The sequence below is a fragment of the Rhinichthys klamathensis genome, unplaced genomic scaffold (genome assembly GCF_029890125.1).
Source record: "Rhinichthys klamathensis goyatoka isolate OS25496 unplaced genomic scaffold, OSU_Roscu_1.1 h1tg000469l_1, whole genome shotgun sequence".
In the NCBI taxonomy this organism is placed as follows: Eukaryota; Metazoa; Chordata; class Actinopteri; order Cypriniformes; family Leuciscidae; genus Rhinichthys; species Rhinichthys klamathensis.
Window position 1 is genome coordinate 359498 of NW_026606958.1, and position 12070 is coordinate 371567.

The following is a 12070-nucleotide window of genomic DNA, read 5'->3' on the forward strand; positions in this document are numbered from 1 at the left end:
GCCATTTTTTCTGTATTACGCTGCTGGTCCTGGGAAACGAATTTCGTTCCTTCATGTCTAACATGTTTGAATGACAAATAAATGAAACTGAAACAGAGTATGTGACGATCTGCTCTTTGGGAGTGCGTCTCATCACCACTCCTTCCCCCGGGGGAGGGCCGGGTGGAGAATTTCGTTTCTGTTCCGCCGCTGGTTATCCTGTAATCAGCGGTACCCAAAGTTTGAGCAGTCCACTTCCTCTGAGTCGTTCACGGGCCCCAGCGCTCAGATGGCAGTGAGGGCTGCGGCCTTGTCACTCTCGTCTCTCGCTGGGTGAGGGGAATCCAGGACTCGATGCCCCCGGGCCTCGTTCCTCGTTTCCCCTCATGGTCGAGACTGGCAGTATAATAAGACCAGTTTCCTCCGTCCGAGAGGGTCACAATGGCAGTGCGTGCCGCCCCCAAGCTGCACCACTCCCGTTCCCCTCTCCCCAGCTTGCAGATAGCAGTGACGCAGCCTCGCTCCGGTCTGCAGCTGGGCCCGGAGGCGCAGAGACCAGGACACGAGGAGTCAGGGCCTCGTTCTTCGTCTCTCCCCCTCCCTTCGCCACCTGGCAGCCCGCAGCAGAAAGCCTACGAGCTCTCTCTGCCGTCTGCCCCACGGTGGACCGCCCAGACCCCGCTTCCAGTGGCTACATTGCCACTGGAGCCGGGGTCCCGGCCTTCCACCTCGCTGCCCCTCCGCGGGTGTGCCCACCCGTGTGCGGTGGTTCGGGTGGGCTTATTGGCTCGGTACCTGGAAGCCTGGCTACCGCTTCCGGATCCGTCTCGATGGCTCATCCGCACCATTCGGTTCGGCTATGCAATTCAGTTTGCACGCCGGCCTCCCAGGTTCAGGGGCATCCACTTCACCCGTGTGCGGTCAGTGGATGCCCCTGTCCTGCGGAAAGAGATCGATGTCCTGCTGGCGAAGGACGCGATCGAGCCGGTCCCTCCTGCCCAGATGAGGTCCGGGTTTTACAGCCCCTACTTCATTGTACCCAAGAAAGGCGGTGGGTTACGACCAATCCTGGACCTGCGAGTTTTGAATCGGGCCCTGCACAAACTCCCGTTCAAAATGCTCACGCAGAAGCGCATTTTCGAATGCATCCGTCCCCAGGATTGGTTTGCAGCGATCGACCTGAAGGACGCGTACTTTCACGTCTCGATTCTTCCTCGACTCAGACCATTTCTACGGTTTGCTTTCGAGGGTCGAGCGTATCAGTACAAAGTCCTACCCTTCGGGCTGGCCCTGTCGCCCCGCGTCTTCACGAAAGTCGCGGAGGCGGCCATTGTTCCCATGAGAGAACAAGGCGTTCGCATTCTCAACTATCTCGACGACTGGTCAGCCGTTTGGGGCTTCAGGTCAACTGGGACAAGAGCAAACTCTGCCCCGTGCAGAGGATCTCTTATCTCGGTATGGAGTTGGACTCGGTCGCCCAGACCGCGCGCCTCACGGAGGAGTGCGTCCAGTCAGTGCTCACCTGCCTCAGGTCTTTTCGAGGCAGGACAGCGGTTCCACTGAAACAATTTCAGAGGCTCCTGGGCCATATGGCAGCCGCAGCCGCAGTAACGCCGCTCGGCCTGTTACGTATGAGACCGCTTCAGCACTGGCTTCACGATCGAGTCCCGAGGTGGGCGTGGCAGAGCGGCACGTTCCGGGTCAAAGTAACGGGTCGGATCCTGCGTTTCTACGGGCCGGAGTGCCCCTGGTCCAGGTTTCCAGGCAAGCTGTGGTTTTCACAGATGCCTCTGCCATGGGGTGGGGGGCCACGTACAAAGGGCATGCAGTCTCGGGTCTGTGGACGGGGCCCCAGCTGCATTGGCATATCAACTGCCTAAGAGTTGCAAGCAGTACGCTTGGCTTTGTGCCGCCTCAAGGGGCTCCTCAAAGACAAGCACGTACTGGTCCGTACGGACAGCACTGCGACCGTTGCGTACATCAACCGACAAGGTGGTCTACGCTCCCACCGCATGTCGCGACTCGCCTCCCACCTCCTCCTATGGAGTCAGAAGCATCTGAGGTCGCTTCGCGCCACTCATGTTCCAGGGGAGCTCAACCGTGTGGCAGACGAGCTTTCACGGTTTCCTCCCCTGCCAGGAGAATGGCGACTCCATCCCCAGGCGGTTCAGCTGATCTGGAGTGTTTTCGGAATTGCACAGGTAGACCTGTTTGCCTCTCCGGACACGACCCATTGCCAGTGGTTTTACTCCCTGTCCGAGGGGACCCTCGGCACGGACGCCCTGGCTCACAGCTGGCCCCGGGGCCTGCGCAAGTATGCGTTTCCCCCAGTGAGCCTTCTTGCACAGACTCTGTGCAAGGTCAGGGAGGACGAGGAGCAGGTCCTGTTAGTGGTGCCGTATTGGCCCACCAGGACTTGGTTCACGGAACTCATGCTCCTCACGACAGCCCCTCCTTGGCCGATTCCTCTGAGGAAGGACCTCCTTTCTCAGAGACGGGGCACTCTATGGCACCCGCGTCCAGACCTCTGGAAACTCCATGTCTGGTCCCTGGACGGGACGCGGAGGTTCTAGGTGATCTACCACAGGCAGTGGTAAACACCATCACTTCTGCTAGAGCCCCCTCTACGAGGCGCCTCTATGCGTTGAAGTGGAACCTATTCGTCGAATGGTGTTCCTCCCACCAGGAGGACCCCCGAACTTGCCCGATCAGAGTCGTGCTTTCCTTCCTAGAAGATGGGTTGGAGCGAAGGCCGTCTCCCTCCACCCTCAAAGTGTATGTTGCCGCAATAGCCGCACATCACGATGTAGTAGAAGGTAAGTCCGTGGGGAAGCACGACCTGATCATCAGATTCCTCAAGGGTGCTAGGAGGTTAAATCCACCTCGTGTTTTGCACTCTGTACCCTCTTGGGACCTAGCTCTAGAAGAGCTCTTCAAGGTCCTCCCTTTGAGCCCTTGCTGACAGTGGAGCTTAATATCCTGTCCATTAAGACAGCGCTCCTGTTGGCATTGGCCTCTTTTAAGAGGGTCGGGGATCTGCAGGCTTTTTTGGTCGACGAATCGTGCCTAGAGTTCGGGCCGGGCTTTTCTCGTGTGATATTGAGACCCCGGCTCGGATATGTGCCCAAGGTTCCTACCACTCCCTTCGTAGATCAGGTAGTGAGCCTGCAAGCGCTGCCCCAGGAGGAGGCAGACCCAGCCCTAGCTTTTCTCTGTCCAGTCCGCGCCCTGCGGGTTTACACTGACAGAACGCAAAGCTTCAGGACTTCAGATCAGCTCTTTGTCTGTTACGGAGGCCAGCAGAAGGGGAAGGCCGTCTCCAAGCAGAGGTTAGCTCACTGGTTAGTGGATACTATCACCCTAGCATATGAAGCTAGGGGTGAGCCTTGTCCTCCCAGGTTGCGTGCTCACTCTACGAGACGTGTTGCCGCCTCCTGGGCGTTGGCTTAAGGCGCCTCGCTGACAGACATTTGTAGAGCTGCGGGCTGGGCGACACCGAACACGTTCGCTAGATTCTATAGCCTACGTGTGGAACCTGTTTCCTCCCGAGTACTCGCTACGGCCAGTGCTGCGAGGGAATAGGTTGTGTCGGCTTGCTACGCCACTCCGTGCCTCAGCCGCATACGTGCGTCTTTCGCTCCGTTGGCGCCCTACGGTGGTTAGCCTCGTGAGTTCCTCCATCACCCCTCCGGTGCCAGGCGTGGCGGACCGCCGGCGCCAGGTCTACTACCTCTAAGGGAGTTGTGTAGACTGGGTGTTATGTCCAGTGGTCTCTTCGGTGACCCATTATGCCACGTGCAGTCCAGCCGTGTCTTCCCCTTGACAGACTCGTTCTGTCGTCCCTGTTGAGTACGCTCCCACTCCCCTTGGATGGGACTACCTCAGGGACTGCCATATGTTTCACTATCCTCCTGGGCTAGTACATATGTGTATTCCAGGCCTTCTTCAGGCATCTGGCTTCCGCAGCGTTCCCTTCCCCTTTTTTACGGGTTGGGCACGCTTTCCCAGTGTTATCCAATCCACTGTATGGGTCTTGCGGAACCGCAGTGTGACTCCCTTGCTAGCTCCCGTAAATTGTGAAACTGCTTTGGGTAGCTTAGCTGGGCGCTGGAAGGGGCCAGCACCATGGCGTTTTGTTAGGGATCCCAATTCGTCAGGGAACTCCCCGACGACACGTCGGAGTTCCCAGGACGAAAGGGAACGTCTCGGTTACATATGTAACCCTCGTTCCCTGAGTACAGGGAACGGAGACGTGTCGTCCCTTCGCCATGTTGCTGTACCTTCGCGGAGGACTGGACACCGTTCGGCTCCTCAGCGAAAAGCATTGCGCAATGTTTACTTCCGCCTTTTATACCCGCGTTGGTAGGCGGGTCGCGGAATGCAAATCTTGCATGCCAATTTTCATTGGCTCGTTTTAATTCACTCGAAGGCAATTGGTCTCCCTAGCGTGATCCCAATTCGTCAGGGAACTCCCCGACGACACGTCTCCGTTCCCTGTACTCAGGGAACGAGGGTTACATACGTAACCGAGACGTTTTATTGCCTAGTGTTCATTTCAACTGGAAACTGCATTGACTTATGTATAACGATACATTTTTCTAAAATGTATGTAGACGTTTTTCCAACGAGTTGTACTTGGGGGTAGTTTCATAGATTCGGGGTGTTTTTGAGTTTTTCTGTGTGTGTTTGTTTAAGGTCGCCTGCCACTTGAAAAGTTGTAGAACCTCTAGTTAGATACTAGTCAATGATTGTGACGCCATTCTATGCTATTCTATAGTGAAGAAAACCTGACCTGATGAATTTAAAAATGTTCACTCGTTGTTTTATGCACTGAAATTTCTTCTTCTTTTCTTGTACTTGGTTCGAGCATTACTTCTTTGTTGTCTCTCTGGACTTGTCTCTCTTATGATCTCAGTGTATTGATCAGCACTTTATGTCTGACTATTCTCCATTCCACAACCTCAAACAGATCTCCAATCTCTATTTGCCACAGTTGTGTAGTCTCTATTCAAGCGCCAATCACCAAAAGGACTTCTATTTCAATGAGAGTGCCCTTGTCTTTTCTCAATCTTTGTATCGAAGAGACAGGGCAGATAAGAGAAAACAAAAGAGACATACTATTGTGGTAACAAACGCAGTGCACTTTCTTAAACTCTCAGTTTGCAGAAGCTTTCGTCTGGAGACATATTGGGAGATAAACCTTGGCTTGAAGGTGAGCGTGAATGGCAATCACATAAGCTTTCCTTTTACCCCAGGACATCTTCTCACGTCCACCTCCTGCTGAACCGTTGATCAGGCACTATATCTCTCTGTCTTTGAAATGTCGTGTAGGGAATATTATTAAAAACAAATAAGGGATGCATTTAGGGATGGAATACTGATGAAATGCCCATAGAAAAATCATAATATGAGTTCTTTGAAGAATCTGAATTCCAAAATTATATAGGCCTATTTTATGTGTCATCCACGTAGTGTCTGTGAAACACACCATGTGTAGTCTTGTTCTTTCCTTTGATGATTTGTTTCACAGTTAATCATTTATGGCATCATATTTTCTATGCTCATTAGGGGTGTCTGATATATATATACACTCTAAAAATGCTGGGTTGTTTCAACCCAAATTGGGGTCAAATATGGACAAACCCAACCATTGGGTTAAAAAAATGTTATTAAAATTTGTAACCCAACGGTTGGATTCGTCCATAATTGACCCAAATTTGGGTTAAAACAACCCTGCATTTTTTAGAGTGTATATGTGTGTGTGCAAATACATCTTGATATTCATATACTTACTGTGAAATAATATTTTTCAATCAAAGTTTTTTTTTTAAATATTCAAAAAATATCAAGGTATGTTTTTAAATACTAAGGTTTTAATATTTTAATTTAAAAAGAACTGTTGACTCATTCACAGAAATAGATTTGACCTATTCTAACATAGTAACTGAATCAAGAGCTGCTATTAAAACATGTCTGAATCATGCATTCATACTCATGATTTGCAAGATAATAACAGCCTTCTTTGAAGGCGCATTAAAGTCATGATGTTGTCTAATTTTATATTGCCAGCAACAACATCAATAAGATATTGTTTATTTTCGATATGTCATCCAGCCCTACTCATATTTAAACATGATTCCTCACATTGTGGAGTTTATATAAAGCCAAAAAGGTTCATTTATACGTAAGAAATACCCCAATGCTGTGTGCACATTTAAACAACTTTATAACTTACAGATGCTGAAAACACAGTTCAGCAGGATGATAATTGAATTTCAGACCAAAAGTTCAAAGTTTTTTGCTTTAAAAATAGTTCACATGTGAACCTGCAGAAATTAAATAAAACCTTCAATAATCTAACCCTAATGATTGGACAAGCTAAAATATTCATTGCATTGTGACAGCTTCACAAAATAAACCGTGTGAACGTAAACGGAGACTTCTTGTGGTGTCTCTGAGGCTAAGTGTGCATGCTAGGAGAGCGATGGACATGTTGACTAGTTGTTGATTATTTTCTTTCTTCCAGCTTTTTTGCACTTGGGAGGAAGCTTTTGACATTAGTGTGTTTTCATAGTACAATAATCTTATCTTAAAAGATCAAGAAAGAAACCTGGTTCCTCAAGATATGACACTATAAATGGCAAAATGTTGTAATGACTATATTCACATATTAATTTGTTCATTTATTGATTCTTTTATTGATCTCTGAGTTGGAGAGATCTTCAGATTGAAGAGTATCTAACAAAGCTACATTTGCTGTCTCTGTGGGACAGCATGAACAATGTAATTACATTCATTAGTGGAGTGAAGCGGGAGGCTCCTCCAATCAGACTTTGTGAAGTGGCTACAGAAACAACTCACCTCGTGAAGGATGGGAAATGGATTTGTTATGGCAGAAGTCCCTGCAGGGGCAGAAGGACACTTGCTTGAAGAGAGAGTGGATATTTTGAGGACCGAATTAAACTGACAGGATGGAGAACTGCACAGATCTACACACAGCACAGTTTGACAATTGACACAAGAACAGTAAAAGCAGCAGAGAACTGCACGAGAAGTCAATGATTTTTCATGAATTGTGGCAATTACAACTTAGTCAACATACAATTTTCAGGAGCACGTACGCCATGTTTGCTGAATCCAGAGGAAGTCAGAGAAGACCTCATGTGGTGTCCTTGTTCTGTTGAAAATGTGTTGCCTGGGGTTTTCTTTCTTGCTGCAGATGCATTGCTTGCCCAAAGTGTCAAAGCTTGTTGGTTGCATGACCAAGATTTTGGTATCCTGACACTGTTTGGTGCTTATGGGTGTGCTGTTTGCTGTGGGATTTGAATGACAAGCAGTGTCTTAATGAATTAACATAATGAATAAAAACACAGCCGTATAACTGCTTGTGATATGATTGCTCCTCCACTGTTCTCTTTGTTTTTGTATGTGTGAAATAAGGTCAGTCACAATGTTGCAATGGCTAGAAGCTGCTCTTTTTATACTCTCCGCCTTGACGAACCTTTATCACATTTACCATTTGTGTGTGTATATATATTTCTTTTAGCACAAATAAATATATATCTTTACTATAACTTATGCAAGCCACATCACTGATACACTATATGCTGACACTTTTCTCCGATATTATAAATTCCCACCAATTATGGTACAATATTATGGAATATTTTACTTTACTGCCTTAATTTTCTGTTTCCAGGTGGTGAAAATGATGATCATCGTAGTGTTGACCTTTGCGATCTGCTGGCTGCCATACCATGTATATTTCCTGGCTACGGGATGGAACAAGGAACTGCTTAGACCGAAGTTCATTCAGCAGATCTATCTGTCAGTCATGTGGCTTGCCATGAGCCCCACAATGTACAATCCCATTATTTACTGCTGCCTGAACAGCAGGTAAGACTCGAGTGCCACAACAACAAAAGATTTATGACACAAATGTATTTTTGTCAAAGCAGCATGAGTGTTGTTCCCACTTATAGTTGCATGAATAGGCCTTATCATGCAGTAATGGACACCCATAAGATGTTGCTTTTTTGTGAATACAATAGTACTCCTAAATCAATGATTAAAATAAAAGTGTCATTAATAATCAGTCCAAGTGAAGGACGGGGACATGAAACAAGCTTCACTGAATTTCCTTTTTTTCCTTCTATGGTCCAAATCTTGACCCAAGGTTGGTTCCACACGATACATGAATAATTTGTTAATATAATGAATTAACATAGTATTTCTCCACACTAAACTTATTTCTCATTATTTTCCAAAGATATAAAATGGATAGGTGTATTTATACAGACATTTTAAAGGGATAGTTCTCCCAAAATGACAATTATGTCATTATTTCCACTTCTCCAGATTGATTCAAACATACTTTATATGCTGAAATTTAAAGTCATATTTTGGAATGACATGTGGATGAGTAAATGATAAAAGAATGTTCATTTTTGGGTGCACTATTTTAACACAGCGTAAATGAATTTAAGCATCAATATTTGTTCTTCCTGTGCTGACAGAAAATAAGATATGCACTGAATGTCATGACAACGGCACAGCGATCATTATAGAAACAACTTTAGAGCCACCTTTTTTTTCTCAAGGTTTTAATTAAAGGAATGTTCCAGGTTCAATACAAGTTAGTCTGTATTGACATCATCCTTGATGTGTCATCGATCACCACAGAAGAACATTTAGACTCATCCTTTAGTTTACAAAAACTAGCAAAAGTCATCTTTACAGCAATGCACTAACAATTGAAGTCACTCAGGCCAATGCATCTATTAAAATTTGCATGGCTAAAAAAAAAAATGAAGCAACAAAACATTATACATAAGTTTTGTTTACATACATTTTTTCAACTCCTATCATGACCATTTAAACCCATTCAACCCAACCAGAAAACCCAGAAACTCTCAGGTATTACATTGGTAACAAAGTATATATGCCTAGAATTATTTGTGATACGTAATTTGAAATGGATATTCAAGAATTATTTAAGATGAAAGACATTTATGTTTGCCCGCTTTAACATGTACTGTGAAATGGCGCACATCATTCCTTTCATTTCATGGCCATAAATCATTGGCATGAACTGTCTTTCTCAGGTTTATATAAAAGCTCACTCTACCATACTGTGAGAGCATGTCTGTACATTTAAGCTCCCCATAAAATATAGCTAATGACCTTTATACAGCTCTGTAGCCTTTTTTTTTGAGCACTCAACCAGTTGTAGCCTGGCAACCGTTGCTATCCACCATTAACTTGATCAGGCTGGGACAGCCATAGCATTGACTTCATGTAAATGCACCACAGATGGAAAACATGGCTAAAATGCGAGACTGGATGATAAATAATCCACATCTAATTTCTTCAGGTCCCATTTGGCTTAGTTTGCAAGGACACCAGTACCAGAGCATAACAATTTGCAACCGTACGCTATTCAATAAGCGGAAAACTAGACATGGCAGGATCATTATCAATCAATGAGCTGAATATTGCAGAGGAAATAACTGCTGTTTAATGTACCTGACAGTATTTGATTATTAAAAATACATGGCTAAGCTTGTTATGCTGGCAGTAGCCTCTGACACCTAACCTGTGATATTGGTTTTCTCTTTATCCTGTGCAGTCCCTCAAACTTAACAAATTGATTGCTTTTAATGGCTTTTGGTCATTTGCAAAGGTATTTAAACCCTGTTTCAACCTCAGAGTAAAAAATAAAAAAGTAATTGTGAGATAATGGGCCCTATCATACCCGGCGCAATGCGGCGCCAGGCCAGTGTTTGCTAGTTTCAGCCTGACGCAGTTATCATTTTCACGTCCTGCGCCGTGTTATTTAAAAAGCAAATGCATTTGCGCCCATTTGTGCGCCCATGGGCGTGCTGGTCTGAAAACAAGGTGTGTTCAGGCGTATTGTTGGCGCGTTGCTATTTTTAGGCAACTGAAATAGACTGCGCTATTGACAAACTAAAACCTGGTCTAAAGTCAATGGCGCAGTATTTTTTTTTTGTTATTTAAAGTGCACCTTAGTAATGCTGTAATTGGCGGGCCCAACACGCGCATACACTCCGCTTATTACACACACAGGGACGCGCAGCAGCACACAAACTAGCCAAATATTAAAAATAAAAGGATTACAATGTAAAACACACCAATTACTCATTAAGAGAATAGGAACAACCCTTTTGAGGCCATGCGACGGGCGTGACGACCATTTTTTTCTGTGCGCTTTAGACTTTAGACTTAGATCGTTAAAATAGGGTTAACATAAGAAGTTTAACATAAGAAATAAAGTCACACTGTGAGATAAAAATTTGTTGCAATTACAAGTGAGAGATAAAATCCTGCATAAATCTGCAATTAACGTAGCCTTTTTGCCCATAGATTTGTTCAGTTTTTAATTCATGTTTTGTGTTTATTCTCGTCTTGGCTCAGGTTTCGGGCCGGCTTTAAACAGGTTTTCCGCTGGTGCCCGTTTGTGAGGGTTTCTGACAACGACGAGCTTGAGCTGCGGGCCATGCGGCATAAAGTAGCGCGCCAGAGCAGCATGTACACGCTCTCACGAATGGAAACCACCGTTGTCGCTGTGTGTGACCCCTCAGAGTCAACCGCCCACCCAGGCCGGAAGAGCCTTCTCAACCACCAGCACAACGGCTGCTCCAACCCGGCCAAGAGCAAAGAAGTAACGTATATGCAAAGCGACCCGAAGGAGGAATTCTGTTGAGGTGGACTTTTGATGTAAGATTCACACTGAAGTATCAAGCACAGCCATTTTAACGAACCTCATTGCAAAGGATGATGAGAAGTCATATCTTTAATTAAATTGGCTAATGTGTGACACACACACAACAGCATCCTCATAGAGTAATTTTTCAATAACAGTGTTTCATGGAACATGCCTGGTGTGCTTTGCCTTGAAAACTTGAGAGTCGCCCCCAGCACTCATCATCACAAAGACCAATATTGTCCAACATCTGAGGAGCACTTTGTCCATACCAGAAATTGTAGATAGAGGTTGCCCTTTGATGCCAATCAGGTAGCCTACTGTTTTCTTTCATCATGTGGTTAGCAAGGTTAACATGCTACATGAATGCCAAAGGTCCGATTTGATTTTTCCCTGAGGCTAAACGCTCAATTCTTGTTAAAATCAGTGTGAGTAGGTGCATTTCCAGCACAATGGCAACTTGGCTGAATTGTGAAGTAAAATTTGTGAGCTTCCTATTCTCTCATTTAATCTAAAACATAGGTTACACTTTATTTTAAGGTGACGTAGTTACATACTCAACTAAGTACTGAATAATATTAATTAACTACATGTACTTACTATAGAGTTAGTGTTTGGTTTAGGGTTAGTTGCTTGTAATTACCGTATGCATAATTTACTGTTATTACTATAGTGAGTACATGTAGTAATGTAACCTGTTACCAAAATCATTCATTCAACTGATAACCTGAGTTGGTAAAACCAATTGTGCATCAGTTGAAGATAGAGGCTGTTATTGGAATAGCATGCTACTTTTATTACTACTGCAGTTTGTATGCATATTTTCAGTTTGCATGGAATAACAGGATGAACTGCTCAGAGAGCACTGTGTGGGATACTCTATCCCAAAATGCAATGCGCATGACTTTTCATGACCTTTCATTTCAAAGAACCAGCGGTGTTCTTTGTTGTTACATTGCTTCATTGATCTTCTGATCAAATTTTTATGTTTCTTTGATAGCTGGATGCTACTTGCTGAATTAAACATGCACAGAGCAATGTAGCACGCTGCTCTTTGAAATGTGTGCATAACGTGTACTGTTGCACATCCTATTTTTAAAATATATATGCAGCATACAGTGCTGCAGTCGATTTGGTCAACCAATGCTGTATTTATTTGATCAAAAATACACTAAACAGTTATATTGTAAAATATTATTACAGTTTAAAATAACTGATGTTATTGTTCTATTTTAATATATTCAAAAACATTATTTATTCATGTGATGGCAAAACAGCCATTACTCCAGTCTTCAGTGTCACGCGATCCTTCAGAAATCATTCTTCGTCAGGTTTTGTCTGATAAGTGTGTTACCCCTGACGGTGTCA

The 12070-nt window shown here is 45.0% G+C and overlaps 1 protein-coding gene across 2 annotated transcripts in view; it reads left to right on the plus strand.

The window, feature by feature from the left end:
- tacr3a (tachykinin receptor 3a) overlaps window positions 1-11105 on the plus strand; it is a 49209-nt gene extending 38104 nt beyond the window's left edge. Inside the window, exons 4-5 of one of the 2 annotated variants that reach the window (XM_056236862.1) lie at window positions 7679-7875; window positions 10414-11105. In XM_056236862.1, coding sequence (XP_056092837.1) covers window positions 7679-7875; window positions 10414-10702 — 486 coding nt within the window. In that variant the 3' untranslated portion in view covers window positions 10703-11105. Of the gene's footprint in view, window positions 1-7678; window positions 7880-10413 lie in introns of those variants that run through there. The other variant, XM_056236863.1, reaches the window with a different exon arrangement.
- The last annotated feature ends 965 nt before the right edge of the window (window positions 11106-12070 follow it).